This window comes from Phaseolus vulgaris, chromosome 6, assembly GCF_000499845.2.
Source record: "Phaseolus vulgaris cultivar G19833 chromosome 6, P. vulgaris v2.0, whole genome shotgun sequence".
In the NCBI taxonomy this organism is placed as follows: Eukaryota; Viridiplantae; Streptophyta; class Magnoliopsida; order Fabales; family Fabaceae; genus Phaseolus; species Phaseolus vulgaris.
The window spans coordinates 10,656,222-10,668,278 of record NC_023754.2 but is presented as its reverse complement, the minus strand read 5'-3'; the positions used below and the strand labels follow the sequence as shown (position 1 = coordinate 10,668,278).

General features: G+C 33.0%; 1 protein-coding gene across 1 annotated transcript; it reads right to left on the bottom strand.

Moving 5' to 3' along the window:
• Positions 1-3,675: 3,675 nt before the first annotated feature.
• Positions 3,676-6,052, bottom strand: LOC137831084 (cytochrome P450 71D9-like). Its single transcript, XM_068638610.1, has 2 exons — positions 5,021-6,052; positions 3,676-4,568 (listed from the first exon to the last, which is right to left on the bottom strand). The coding sequence occupies exons 1-2, from the start codon at positions 5,918-5,920 to the stop codon at positions 3,945-3,947; spliced, it is 1,524 nt and encodes a 507-aa protein (XP_068494711.1). The 5' UTR covers positions 5,921-6,052; the 3' UTR covers positions 3,676-3,944.
• Positions 6,053-12,057: the final 6,005 nt, after the last annotated feature.

The window sequence follows — 12,057 nt, the reverse complement described above, 5'->3', positions numbered from 1 at the left end:
TCAATGCACCAATTTGAGACATAACCCTAATAACCTAAATCACAATGCAACCCTAATTCCACACCACCCAACGACACCATCGGAAACACTGTCGACTTGCAACCCACGACCACTGCACGAACCGCAACCTGTGACCATTGCACGAACCGCAACCTGTAACCACCGTGCGACTTGCTCTACTCGTTCGCCACCACCATTGCACGAACGCCCGAACCGCCACCTGCAACCACTGCGCGACCTGCTCCACTCAATCGCCGCCACCACCACTCGTCGGTGGTGCTAGGGTCTTTGACAGTGCCCTGAGATGCGCCTTGCTGCTCTTGTGTCAACTAGAGAAAACCCTAGGTTTAAAATTTATTCTCATCTCTGTTCTGTATGTTCTTTATGTGAGGGCAATGGAGGGTGTATGAGAATAGAAAATGAGATTTAGGTTTACTTTTTAAGACCCAAATTATCCTTATTTAAAAAATATTTGTTTTTGGCAAAAAAAGAATGGTATTGATGAGGCTAACAAATAGGTTTTCAAAGGACTTTATATACGAATTAAATTCGTATGTAATCATGTTTGGTTTACATACGAAAAAATTTGTATGTAATCATGTTCGATTTACAAACGAAAAAGTTCGTATGTAATATTTATTTATATACTAAATTAAATTTATATGTAAATATCTGTATGTAACGTTCATTTTACATACGGATCCAAATTCGTATGTAATAATCAATATGTAAATAGATAATTTCTTGTAGTGATTAATATCATGGGTTTTCATCACTTCCTTAGCACACTCAGGGGATGAAATGATAATTGTAGAAACTTCTCCAAGTTGAAGATGCATTAAGGATCCATGTTTTAAGGCCACGTCTCTTAATTTTCTATGGGATTGGGAGAATAGCAGATTGTGTATATTTCATATAACAGGTAGCTTTCTATGTCCATGAGGCATGTTACAAGGTGTGTCCTCAACTTTCTTGTTTGTTTGTGCTTCCTATTTTTCTCACTATAGAGGTTGTGAAAACACATAAAATGAAAACTAAGTAGAAGAATAGTAAAGTCGTGGAAAAGTGAGTTGTATTACTAGTGTGATTCTACTTGTGGCTGTTTATATACACATTGTTTAGCATTCTCCTTGATTTTGTAATTTTCAACTTATATTATATTTGGAAGGTTAAGTTACTTGTTTAATTATTCTTGGAGTGAAATATAAGTTGGAGTCACACAATCACTACAAGAAAATCATGAAATAGAAACCAATTTTTAGAGATCAAAATAATTAGTTGTAATAGTAACTAAATTAGAGACCATTTTAGAAACTAAAAAAAAAAAATAGTTTATAAATGAGTTTATATTATTGTTAAATAGTTTCTAATTTGGTATCTAATTAGCAACCAAGGTTTTAGAGACCAAATTTAGAAACTAAATAATTGGTAGTTAAAACCTTGGTTGCTAATTAGATACCAATTTAAAAACTATTTAACAATAATAGAATCTAATTTAGAAACCAATTATGTTTTTAGTTTCTAAAATGGTTTCTAATTTAGTTACTATTGCAACTAATTATTTTGACCTCTAAAAATTAGTTTTTATTTCATGATTTTCTTGTAGAGAATTAACAAACAAATTCTCTATAAAAATAAAGACATTATAAAAAACATGGATGATTAAACGTAAATTATCATACAATCTAACATATTTTATTATAAAAATATCTCAAATTCTCTATAAAAATAAGTTAAATCTTAAAATCTCATATCCAAATGCAGTAAAAAGTTATTATGACATATTGGCAGAAGAATAGAAAAAGAAAAATATTGGTTGTGATAACAAATAAAAAAGAGAAAACATAAGTCTCTATTTTGATTTGACCAACTTTAAGGTACAATGGAGTTTTTTTATAAGGTTTGTGGTCCCATGATCAAACCTATGGTCTCTTAATTTTGTCTGTGTTCTCTAGTCTCAGTCCCATTACTAGTGCCTGACACGGCAACGCACACGATTTTCATAAAATATTAATTTTAAATTATAATATTAAAAAAATATTAAAAAATTATAATTTAGATATTATATTAAATTTGACATTATAAATATAATATAATTTTACAAAAATTAATAACTTTAAACACTTGAAAAAATTGCAGCCAGTGTCCCTCTCAGCAGTAATGGTAGATGTAGATGTAGATAGGAGGGGAATAAAACTTTATTCTAATACTGATGAGAGTGATTTATCACATACAAATAAAAAGAAATGATAGCAACCTATTTCTGAAAGAACAAAATATCAGGAAATGATTTGGTCATGTTTTATTCTCCCCTCAATTCTAGGAATTTTATTTCTTAACATTATCTTAATTTGATATCAGAATTTCAACCTTCCTAATTTACTGACAGTACACTCTGTGAAAAGAAACCACAAAAGGATGAGTAACCAAACAATCAATTTGGAAAAAAAATTTCTGAATTACTCAATTCGGAAATGCACAAGCTGCATGAAGAAAGAATGAGATGCAGTTAAAGAAAGATTTGGGCACAACCATCTTGAAGCACTCACACAACAACTGAAAAGGCTTTGCCTTGTGGTTGATCTGGAATATGAAAGAGTTCCAGAATTTTGTCACTCTTGTCAGATGATTGAACATTCTTCACAAAATTGTAGGAGGAATAAGGCTTTGGCATATAGTCAAAAGAACAAACAAGTTTTTTGTTAAGAAGAAATCTAATTTAATGTATATAATTTATTAGATTATATATATACACTCAAAACAAGTCTATACTCAAAACTTTCTTTGTTGCTGATGGTAGATTCATCCTATTTCCTGTAAGAGCTAAAAACTAGAAGAATAGCAGAGCTATGCATGGAAAAGGAACATTTACGTACTGTGTCTATTTATATACACATTGTTCAACATTCTTATACGGGTGCAAGTTGTTGCTTTTTCTTTCTGTTTTGGACAGTATCATCATCTTCATGTTCTCCTATGCTTGGAATGCTTTGTTCCGTGTTTGATTTCTTCTCTATGGAAGTGTCTTCTACTCAAAATTTGAAAACTGCTTCCCTTTAGTTCAATCAAGACGTTATCTTTTTCTCAGAAAGTGGACAAAAGCTCATTTTCCATGACTATATGTTATAATTTTAATTTTGGTAGACTATGTTTTCAACTTTCTACAATTAACAATTTTTTAATACAAGGATATCGTCACTGCCAGAGATATTTTAGTTGAAGTTTTGTCATTTTCACCAAAACAGGTCAAAGGATATGCTTGCCTTGGAAATTCAAAAAATTACTTAATGCGTCTAAAGGTTTTTAGTTTTTGGTTTGGGTGAACAAGAACTTAGATAAGGAAAGAATGAATATGATCAAGTAATATAAGTTTTCTAGAACCTGATTTTCTAATGTAGGCTAAGTTTCTCATGAAAGTCCCGTATAAAGAATTGTGTTTCGCATGAAAATAGGCCAAGATTCCTTTGACTGTCAAGATGATTAGTAGGATCATATCTTCCACAAAGTTTTGTTCAACTTGCAGGGAGAAAAGTCTGTAGTTGATGTGTTATTAAAGAAACAATTGGAAACCATAATTATGAAATATGAATTGTAAAATAAGACACTTCATTACATATAATGCAGAAAGATGTAGAAAAAATGGCCTATGAATAATATAAATTATGTAATGGAGAGTTATTTAAAAGCAGTATATAAATTAAACTCCAAATACCTGAAAGTTATAAGCATAAGAGTACATAACATTACAGTCTTTCTGAGCCACACACACCTTAAGAAAATGTAAGCAAAATAAAACAGCTTTATACTATGCATTAGTTACGCAATTTTCATTTTCTGTTAGAGCCAAGCATAGTCAAACAAAGCTTTATTTCAACTGACACTTGATTTGTGTTCTGCAGTATGCATTATAGAGATAACCGTAGGTTTCAGTTTCACACAGAAGTTCATGTGACAGGCAAAGGATGATAAGGAAAAGGGACCAAGAACAGATCATATTTTCTTTTCATTGTGACTCCAAACACCTCACTCATGTTCAATTCTTCACTTCTCATTCCACTGGGAAGTTTCCAATCAAAGTGATACAACAACATTGCAAGGGCCAGTTCAATAGTTCTCAAAGCAAATGTGCTGCCAGGGCATATCCTTCTTCCAGCACCAAAGGGAATGAACTCAAAATTAGTCCCTTTGTAATCAATAGTACTAGCCGTGAATCTCTCAGGATAAAATCTCTCTGGCTCAGTCCAATAGTTTGGATCTCTTCCAATTGTCCAAGCATTGATTATGACCTTGCTTTTGGCAGGTATGTGATAACCATGTATCTCACATGCTTGACCACATTCCCTTGGAAGCAAAAGAGAAGCTGGAGGGTGCAACCTCATGGTTTCTTTGACTACTAGTTTCAAATATTTGAGTTCATTGATGGAATTTTCATCAACCCTTCCCTTCCCACTGAATGCCTCTCTCACTTCAGATTGTGCTTTCTTCATTATTCTTGGATCCTTTACCATTTCAGCCATTGCCCAATCTATGACTGTTGCTGAAGTATCACCTCCAGCAGCAAAAATGTCCTGAAAAAGTAATTTAACGATGGAGTAAACTACAATAACACTTCTTGAGGTTTCATCAGATTCTCCTCCATACTCCTTTCTTTTTTATCCCTACCCTAAAATCCTTTAAATATTTGAAACAGATTACAGAGAAACCTCCTATTATTTCCCAAGAAACACATTATACCATATACCCCTACGAGGAGGGTTGATGCAAACGTTAAAAAAGCATAAGGGTCATGTGCAATGCAACTCGAGGCCCCAGAGGATCTTAGAGAAATTCTATGACCAATGATATTAGGAAAGTGCAAGGATGTCCAAAGAGTTAAAGGACAATCTGCATGATGCGAGACTTATATGGCAAATGTTCCACTACTACAAAGATAAGATATAAAGGGGCACACGTTTATCTTAGTAATTCTACAATAGTAACCTGTGTGAGCTAGATTGTGTTCATGAAAAAAAATCCATACCAGAATTATGGCCTTGATGTTGTTTCTAGTTAAGGAAAAGTCCTTCTTTCTACCATCCTCATATTGTATGAGAACATCCACAAGATCTTCTGCTTCACTCTGGTCATCTTTGGCTTTTGACTTTGCCTCTTTATGCTCATTGATGATGTTCTCAAGTATCTGATCAACTTGTTGATGGGACTTCTCAAGCTTATGTCTCAAGCCACTGACAAGTTGAAGCCAGGTAGAAGAAGGAAAGAAATCACCTATGTTAAAACCTGCAAAAAGTTCTGTGGCTTTTTTCATCTCTGATATAAAGTTTTCTTGGTCTTTGCATTTCTTGCCAAAGGCAGACCTTGAAGCAATTTTATAAATTGATGAAAGTAGAGCTAGAGTGAGATTGATGGGGGATCCTTTCTCCGAATCTATCCATTTGACAAGATTGGAGAGCTCCTCTTCTCTAATTGGTTGGTATGAGTTGACACGTTTTAGGCTTAAAAGCTCCAATGTGCAAATTTTTCTTAGCTGCCTCCAATAATTTCCATAGGGAGCAAAAGCTATACTTGTGGAATTGTAAGAAATGATTTCACTAGCTAGGACTTTAGGCCGTGTGGCAAAGTTAATATCATGGGTTTTCATCACTTCCTTGACACACTCAGGGGATGAAATGACAATTGTAGAAACTTCTCCAAGTTGAAGATGCATTAAGGGTCCATGTTTTAAGGCCAGGTCTCTTAATTTTCTATGGGGTTGAGAGAATAGCAGATTGTGTATATTTCCTATAACAGGTAGCTTTCTAGGTCCATGGGGCATGTTACAAGGTGTGTCCTCACCTTTCTTGTTTGTGTTTCCTATTTTTCTCACTACAAGGGTTGTGAAAACACATGAAATGAAAACTAAGCAGAAGAATAGTAAAGCCATTGAAAAGAGAGTTGTATTGTAAAGCTCTTAAGTTGTTTGCATAAGGAAATGGTGGTAGCTCAAGTTGTAGGGTGAATGCATACCAGTTCTCTCTACTTTATACTATATTAATTCTATATTTGTTTGTTTATTAATCTGAAATTTGAGTTCAATCTCCATTTAACCCTTCTTTCTAAACTTGTTGCATCTTCAACGTCTACTACAAATATTGCAATAAAAAAATAACTATAATACACATCAATAAAAAATCTAGTTCACATCTTTTAAAAATAGTCTATTGAAATTGATTAAAGGAAAATTTTAGTGAATATCCAACAAAAATATAACAATTATCTACAATAATAAAATTAGTACTAACAAATTAAATAAAAACTACCACAAATAGTAATAAAAAAAATCATAATCGACATCAACTAAAACTACTGTCTTGGTATTAATAAACTCAATAATGTGCTAACTAAAATCTGGTATTAATAAATTCAATGATGTGTTAACTAAAATCAAACTGAGAAAAGGATTCAAAGAGAAAATACACGACTTTAAGAATATAAAAAATCTTACTCTTTAAATAGAATTTGAAATTCTCAAAGTGATACATTACTTTCATAAAGTTCTAAAATTTCAATTCTTTTAAATTATTTATATTTGTTCCTACTAGGAGATGCACATAAAGAACTATTGAAATCTTCGTCTTCCTCCTTCCTTTGGACAGGTTGTTAGAGTTTCACTGGGATCTTTCTCGCTTCGTGCTACTCCTTCGACTCTCGGTTTCAGGCCAATGCCAAATGGGGGAGGTACCTGCAGATGACACTTCGACACTTAAGTCAGTAAAGAGGCTGTTCGGCACTCGAGTAGGTGTACAATAATAATGACGTACCTTGCTCCTTGGAATGTGTGCTATTTATATTATTTTAATGGACTTACCTCATTGGCCTTATTAGTGGAATGAGTCACACTTATGATTATGTTACCTAATTCTTAATGGTTAGTTTAGCTTCACTGATCTTGGTTTGAGCGTTAATGGTTATATGTGTTGGTCAGCCAAGTCGTCCGTAAGTGTCTCGGTCAGCTCGGTCAGGAAGACCGAACCACGTCAGCATGTCGGTCGGTCATACCAGTACAATACCAACAACTTATTTTATTAAAAAAATATCTCAAATTCTCTATAAAAATAAGTTAAATCTTAAAATCTCATATCCAAATGCAGTAAAAAGCTATTATGACGTATTGGCAAAAGAATAGAAAAAGAAAAATATTGGTTGTGATTAAAAGAGAAAATATAAGTCTCTATTTTGATTTGACCCAACTTTAAGGTACAATGGAGTTTTTTTATTGGGTTTGTGATCCCATAATTAAACCTATGGTCTCTTAATTTTGTCTGTGTTCTCTAGTCTCAGTCCCATTACAGATTCTGCATGTGATAGGTAGGTTTGTATGTATAGGCTTATTCATTGATTGTGTAGATATTTCCAATCTCCTATGAGAGCTTTGGATTCTCCCATATTTGGAATGTTCTGTTCCGTGATAGGTTTGTTCTCTATATATTAAAGGATACGGATACCAGAGTTATAGAAGGATCCTAATATTAATTGAGTGTCTTTTCTAATTATCAGTTGTTTCTCTTTATAGAGGTGAATAACCTTTATTTTGTCTTGTGTGTTATGATTCTATTATTTAATTATTGATTCTTTTCCTCTTTAGTTAAACCTAGAATGAGTGTACTACTTGTATATATTCAGACCATTTGTTTTGATTTGAATAACAAGAAAGAAGAGATATTCATTCTCATATCCTTTGTCTTCAGTTTACTCTTTTGTTCATTTCTGTTCTCTTTTGTTCATCTCTATTCTATTTCGTAATATGGTATCAGAGCTCTGATTAGAGCTCTGGTTGCTACATTTATCTATGGGTGAAATTGTTTATCCCTCACAAGATCTTTGTTCACCTTACCATGTTAGTTTATCAGATAATTCATCCTTGAATAGAGTTTACTCTCTCATTACACAACAAGAGAGGCAAGTTTTTGGTGATCAATCCAAGGCAATGATTGCTACTAGCAAATGAGGTTATAATAACAATGCTATGATCTATGGCATGGGTGGTGGATATGGAAGAGAAAGCTATGGAAAAGGAAGCTATGGAAGAGGATATACTTCCAAAATTTGCAGTTATTGTGGAAAGACAGGGCATACCATTGATACATGCTATAAAAAGCATGGTTTTCCACCTTATTTCAAATTTAAAAATCAGAAGCATCGTCAAAGTCATGCAGCCTTTCACAATACAAATTTTAACAATAATGAGCAGAATCATGAAAGTTCAAAGTCAGAAGTGGAGTCTCAACAAATTGGTTTTACTCCTGAGCAGTATTAAACATTGTTAGCTCTTTTACAACAGGTCAAATCCAGTGACAATGTTTCTAGTCAAGTCTCTGTTATTCCTTCCAACATGACAACACAAACTGGTAATAATTCTATTTCTTCTTCTAGTTCTTGGATTATTGATAGTGGTGCTACTGATCACATTTGTTCATCCTTAACTTACTTCACTTTGTATCGTCAAATTGATCCTATTTATGTCAAATTACCAAATGGAAATCAAGTCATTTCCAATTATTCTGGAAGTGTTTTTCTCAATCAAAATCATGTCATAGACAATGTTTTGTATATTCCTTGCTTCACTTTTAATCTTCTTTCAGTAACAAAATTGGTTGATAGACTATCTTGTGTTCTTACCTTTGATTCTAATGGTTGTCACATTCAAGACAAAAACTCCTTGAAAATAATTGGTTATGCTAAGATGCAAGATAGACTTTATATACTCAGGATCCCATCTTACCAGAAATTTCAAATTAAACCCCTTGAATATACACACATCATCAATATTGTTAATGTCAGTGCTAGTGATCTAGAGACCCTTTGGCATTTCCGATTAGGTCATATTTCAAATAAATGTATTGATGTTATCAAGAATAAATTTACTTTTGTTAAATATAACAAATCTTTTGTTTGTGTTGTTTGTCATTTTGCAAAGCAAAAAAGACTTTCTTTTCCTATTAGTACATCTAAATCGGAAAAATGTTTTGATTTGATTCATGTAGATATTTGGGGACCATACTCAATACCATCAATTCATGGCCATAAATATTTCTTGACCATAGTTGATGACTATTCGAGGTACACATGGATTTTTCTTTTGAAACAAAAATTGAAGTTGTTAACGTTTTGGAACATTTTGTTATTTTTTGTTCAAACACAGTTTGAGACAACAATAAAAATAATAAGAAGTGATAATGGAACTGAGTTTGTCATGACTAATTTTTTTGTTAGTAAAGGAATAATACATCAAACATCATGTGTCAATACTCCACAACAAAATAGTATAGTTGAAAGGAAACATGGTCATTTATTAGATGTAGCAAGAGCTCTTATGATACAATCTCATTTACCCAAAATTTATTGGTCATATTCTGTGATACATGTTGCGCGTATTATAAACATGCTTCCCACACCTGTTTTAAACTATTCTTCCCCTCATGAAATGCTTTTCAAAGCTGATGTTGATTTTAATGGATTAAAGGTGTTTGGTTCTTTATGTTATGCTAGCACTTTGTCAACAAATAGAAGAAAATTTGATCCAAGAGCATCAAAATGTGTTTTTATTGGTTGTCCAAGGTGGACAAAAGGATATATTTTGTTGAATATTCAATCAAGAGAAATTTTTGTGTCTAGGGGTGTTGTCTTTTATGAACATGTTTTTCCATACCAAAGGGTTCAAGATACTAGTAATGAAACTAACAGTCCTAATATTGATGATCAAATTTTGTTTGCTGAAGATCAATTTGTCTTAAGTCAGCCATCACAAGTCATTCTTGCACCTTGTGATAATGTTGAAAATAGCAGTGATAATAATTGTGAGTCACAAATTGAGGTTTCAGACGTAGATTGTTCCTATATAGACCTAAACCTCAATGAAAATCATGATATAGAACAAAGTTCTGAATCAGATTCATCTGTCCAAATGGGCACAAGAATAAAAAGATCACCTAAGTATTTAAAGGATTATCATTGTAATCTTAACGTTTCCAGTACATCTTCAAGAGTTAAATATCCTTTGAATTTTGTTTTGTCTTATAGCAATTTGTCACCTTCTTACAAATCTTTTGTTATGTCTCTTTCTTCACATGTTGAGCCAAACACTTATTCTGAAGTTGTGAAACATGACTGTTGGAGAAAAGCTATACAATGTGAGATATCTGCTTTAGAGTCAAATCAAACTTGGGAGACTGCTCTTCTGCCTAAGAACAAAGCTGCCATAGGTTGCAAATGGGTATTCAAAATAAAATATAAGGCTGATGGGACAATTGAAAGGTATAAAGCAAGGTTAGTGGCAAAGGGATATACACAAACAGAAGGCATTGACTACCTTGATACTTTCTCTCTAGTAGCAAAGATGATCACCATAAGGTTGCTTCTTTCTTTAGCTTCTATTTATAATTGGGCATTGAAACAATTAGACATAAACAATGCCTTTTTACATGGAGATTTGAAAGAAGATGTATACATGGTTGTTCCTCCTGGATTGACTTCTATTCCACCAGGAAAAGTTTGTAAACTAAAAAAGGCTTTATATGGTCTTAAGCAAGCTAGCAGAGAATGGTTTGCCAAACTGTCATCATTTTTGCTTTCTATGGGATATACTCAATCTATGAATGATCATTCTTTGTTCATTAATTCTTCTGAAGGATCTTTTACAACATTATTGGTATATGTGGATGATATAATATTGACAGGAAATGATAAAGAAGAGATTGCTCGAATCAAACAAGCCTTGAATCAGACATTCAAGATTAAAGATCTTGGGAATTTAAGATATTTTCTTGGTCTAGAAGTAGCAAGATGTAAGACAGGAATAATGGTAAATCAAAGGAAATATGCATTGGAATTATTAACAGATGCAGGTCTTTTAGCCTACAAACCTGCACCCACTTCTATTGATAATCATGAGAAATTTTCTTCTACTGGAAGTGTTCCTTTCACAGATATTCAAGCCTACTGAAGATTGATTGGAAGACTTATGTATCTCACTAATACCCGACCTGACATAACATTTTCTGTGCAACAGCTTTCCCAATTTCTTGCTAAACCTACAATTGTTCACTATAATGCAGCGATTAGAATTCTCAGATATATCAAAGGGGCTCCAAGTCTTGGTCTATTTTTCTCTTCCACTACCTCTGTTCATCTGAAAGCCTTTTGTGATAGTGATTGGGGCACCTGTAGTGATTCAAGACAACCAGTGACTGGTTTTAGTGTGTATCTTGGAAATTCTCTCATATCTTGGAAGTCAAAGAAGCAAGGAACAGTATCAAAGAGTTCTTGTGAAGCTGAATACAGGGCAATGGCCATTGTTACATGTGAAATTCAATGGCTAACTTATCTTTTTCAAGATTTCAAAGTTTCTTTTGAGCAACCATCTCTTTTATACTGTGACAATGATTCAGCAAGATACATTGCAGCAAATCCAGTGTTTCACGAGCGTACAAAACATATAGAAATAGATTGTCACATGGTCCGGGAAAAATTAAAGAAGGGTCTCATCCATTTGCTTCCCATTTCCACCACAGAGCAATTGGCTGATATTTATACCAAAGCTTTAAGTCCTCAATCTTTTAAGAATATTTGTTTCAAGCTGGGTCTCATCAATATTTGCTCCCCAGCTTGTGGCAGAGTATTAAAGGATACGGATACCAGAGTTATAGAAGGATCCTAATATTAATTGGTTGTCTTTTCTAATTATCAATTGTTTCTCTTTATAGAGGAGAATAATTTAGTGTCTTTTCTAATTATCAGTTGTTTCTCTTTATAGAGTTGAATAACCTTTATTTTGTCTTGTGTGTTATGATTCTATTATTTAATTATTGATTCTTTTCCTCTTTAGTTAAACCTAGAATGAGTGTACTACTTGTATATATTCAGACCATTTTTTTTATTTGAATAACAAGAAAGAAGAGATATTCATTCTCATATCCTTTGTCTTCAGTTTACTCTTTTGTTTTGTTCCGTGATAGGTTTGTTCTCTATAAAAATAAGTTAAATTTTAAAATCTCATATCCAAATGCAGTAAAAAGTTATTAT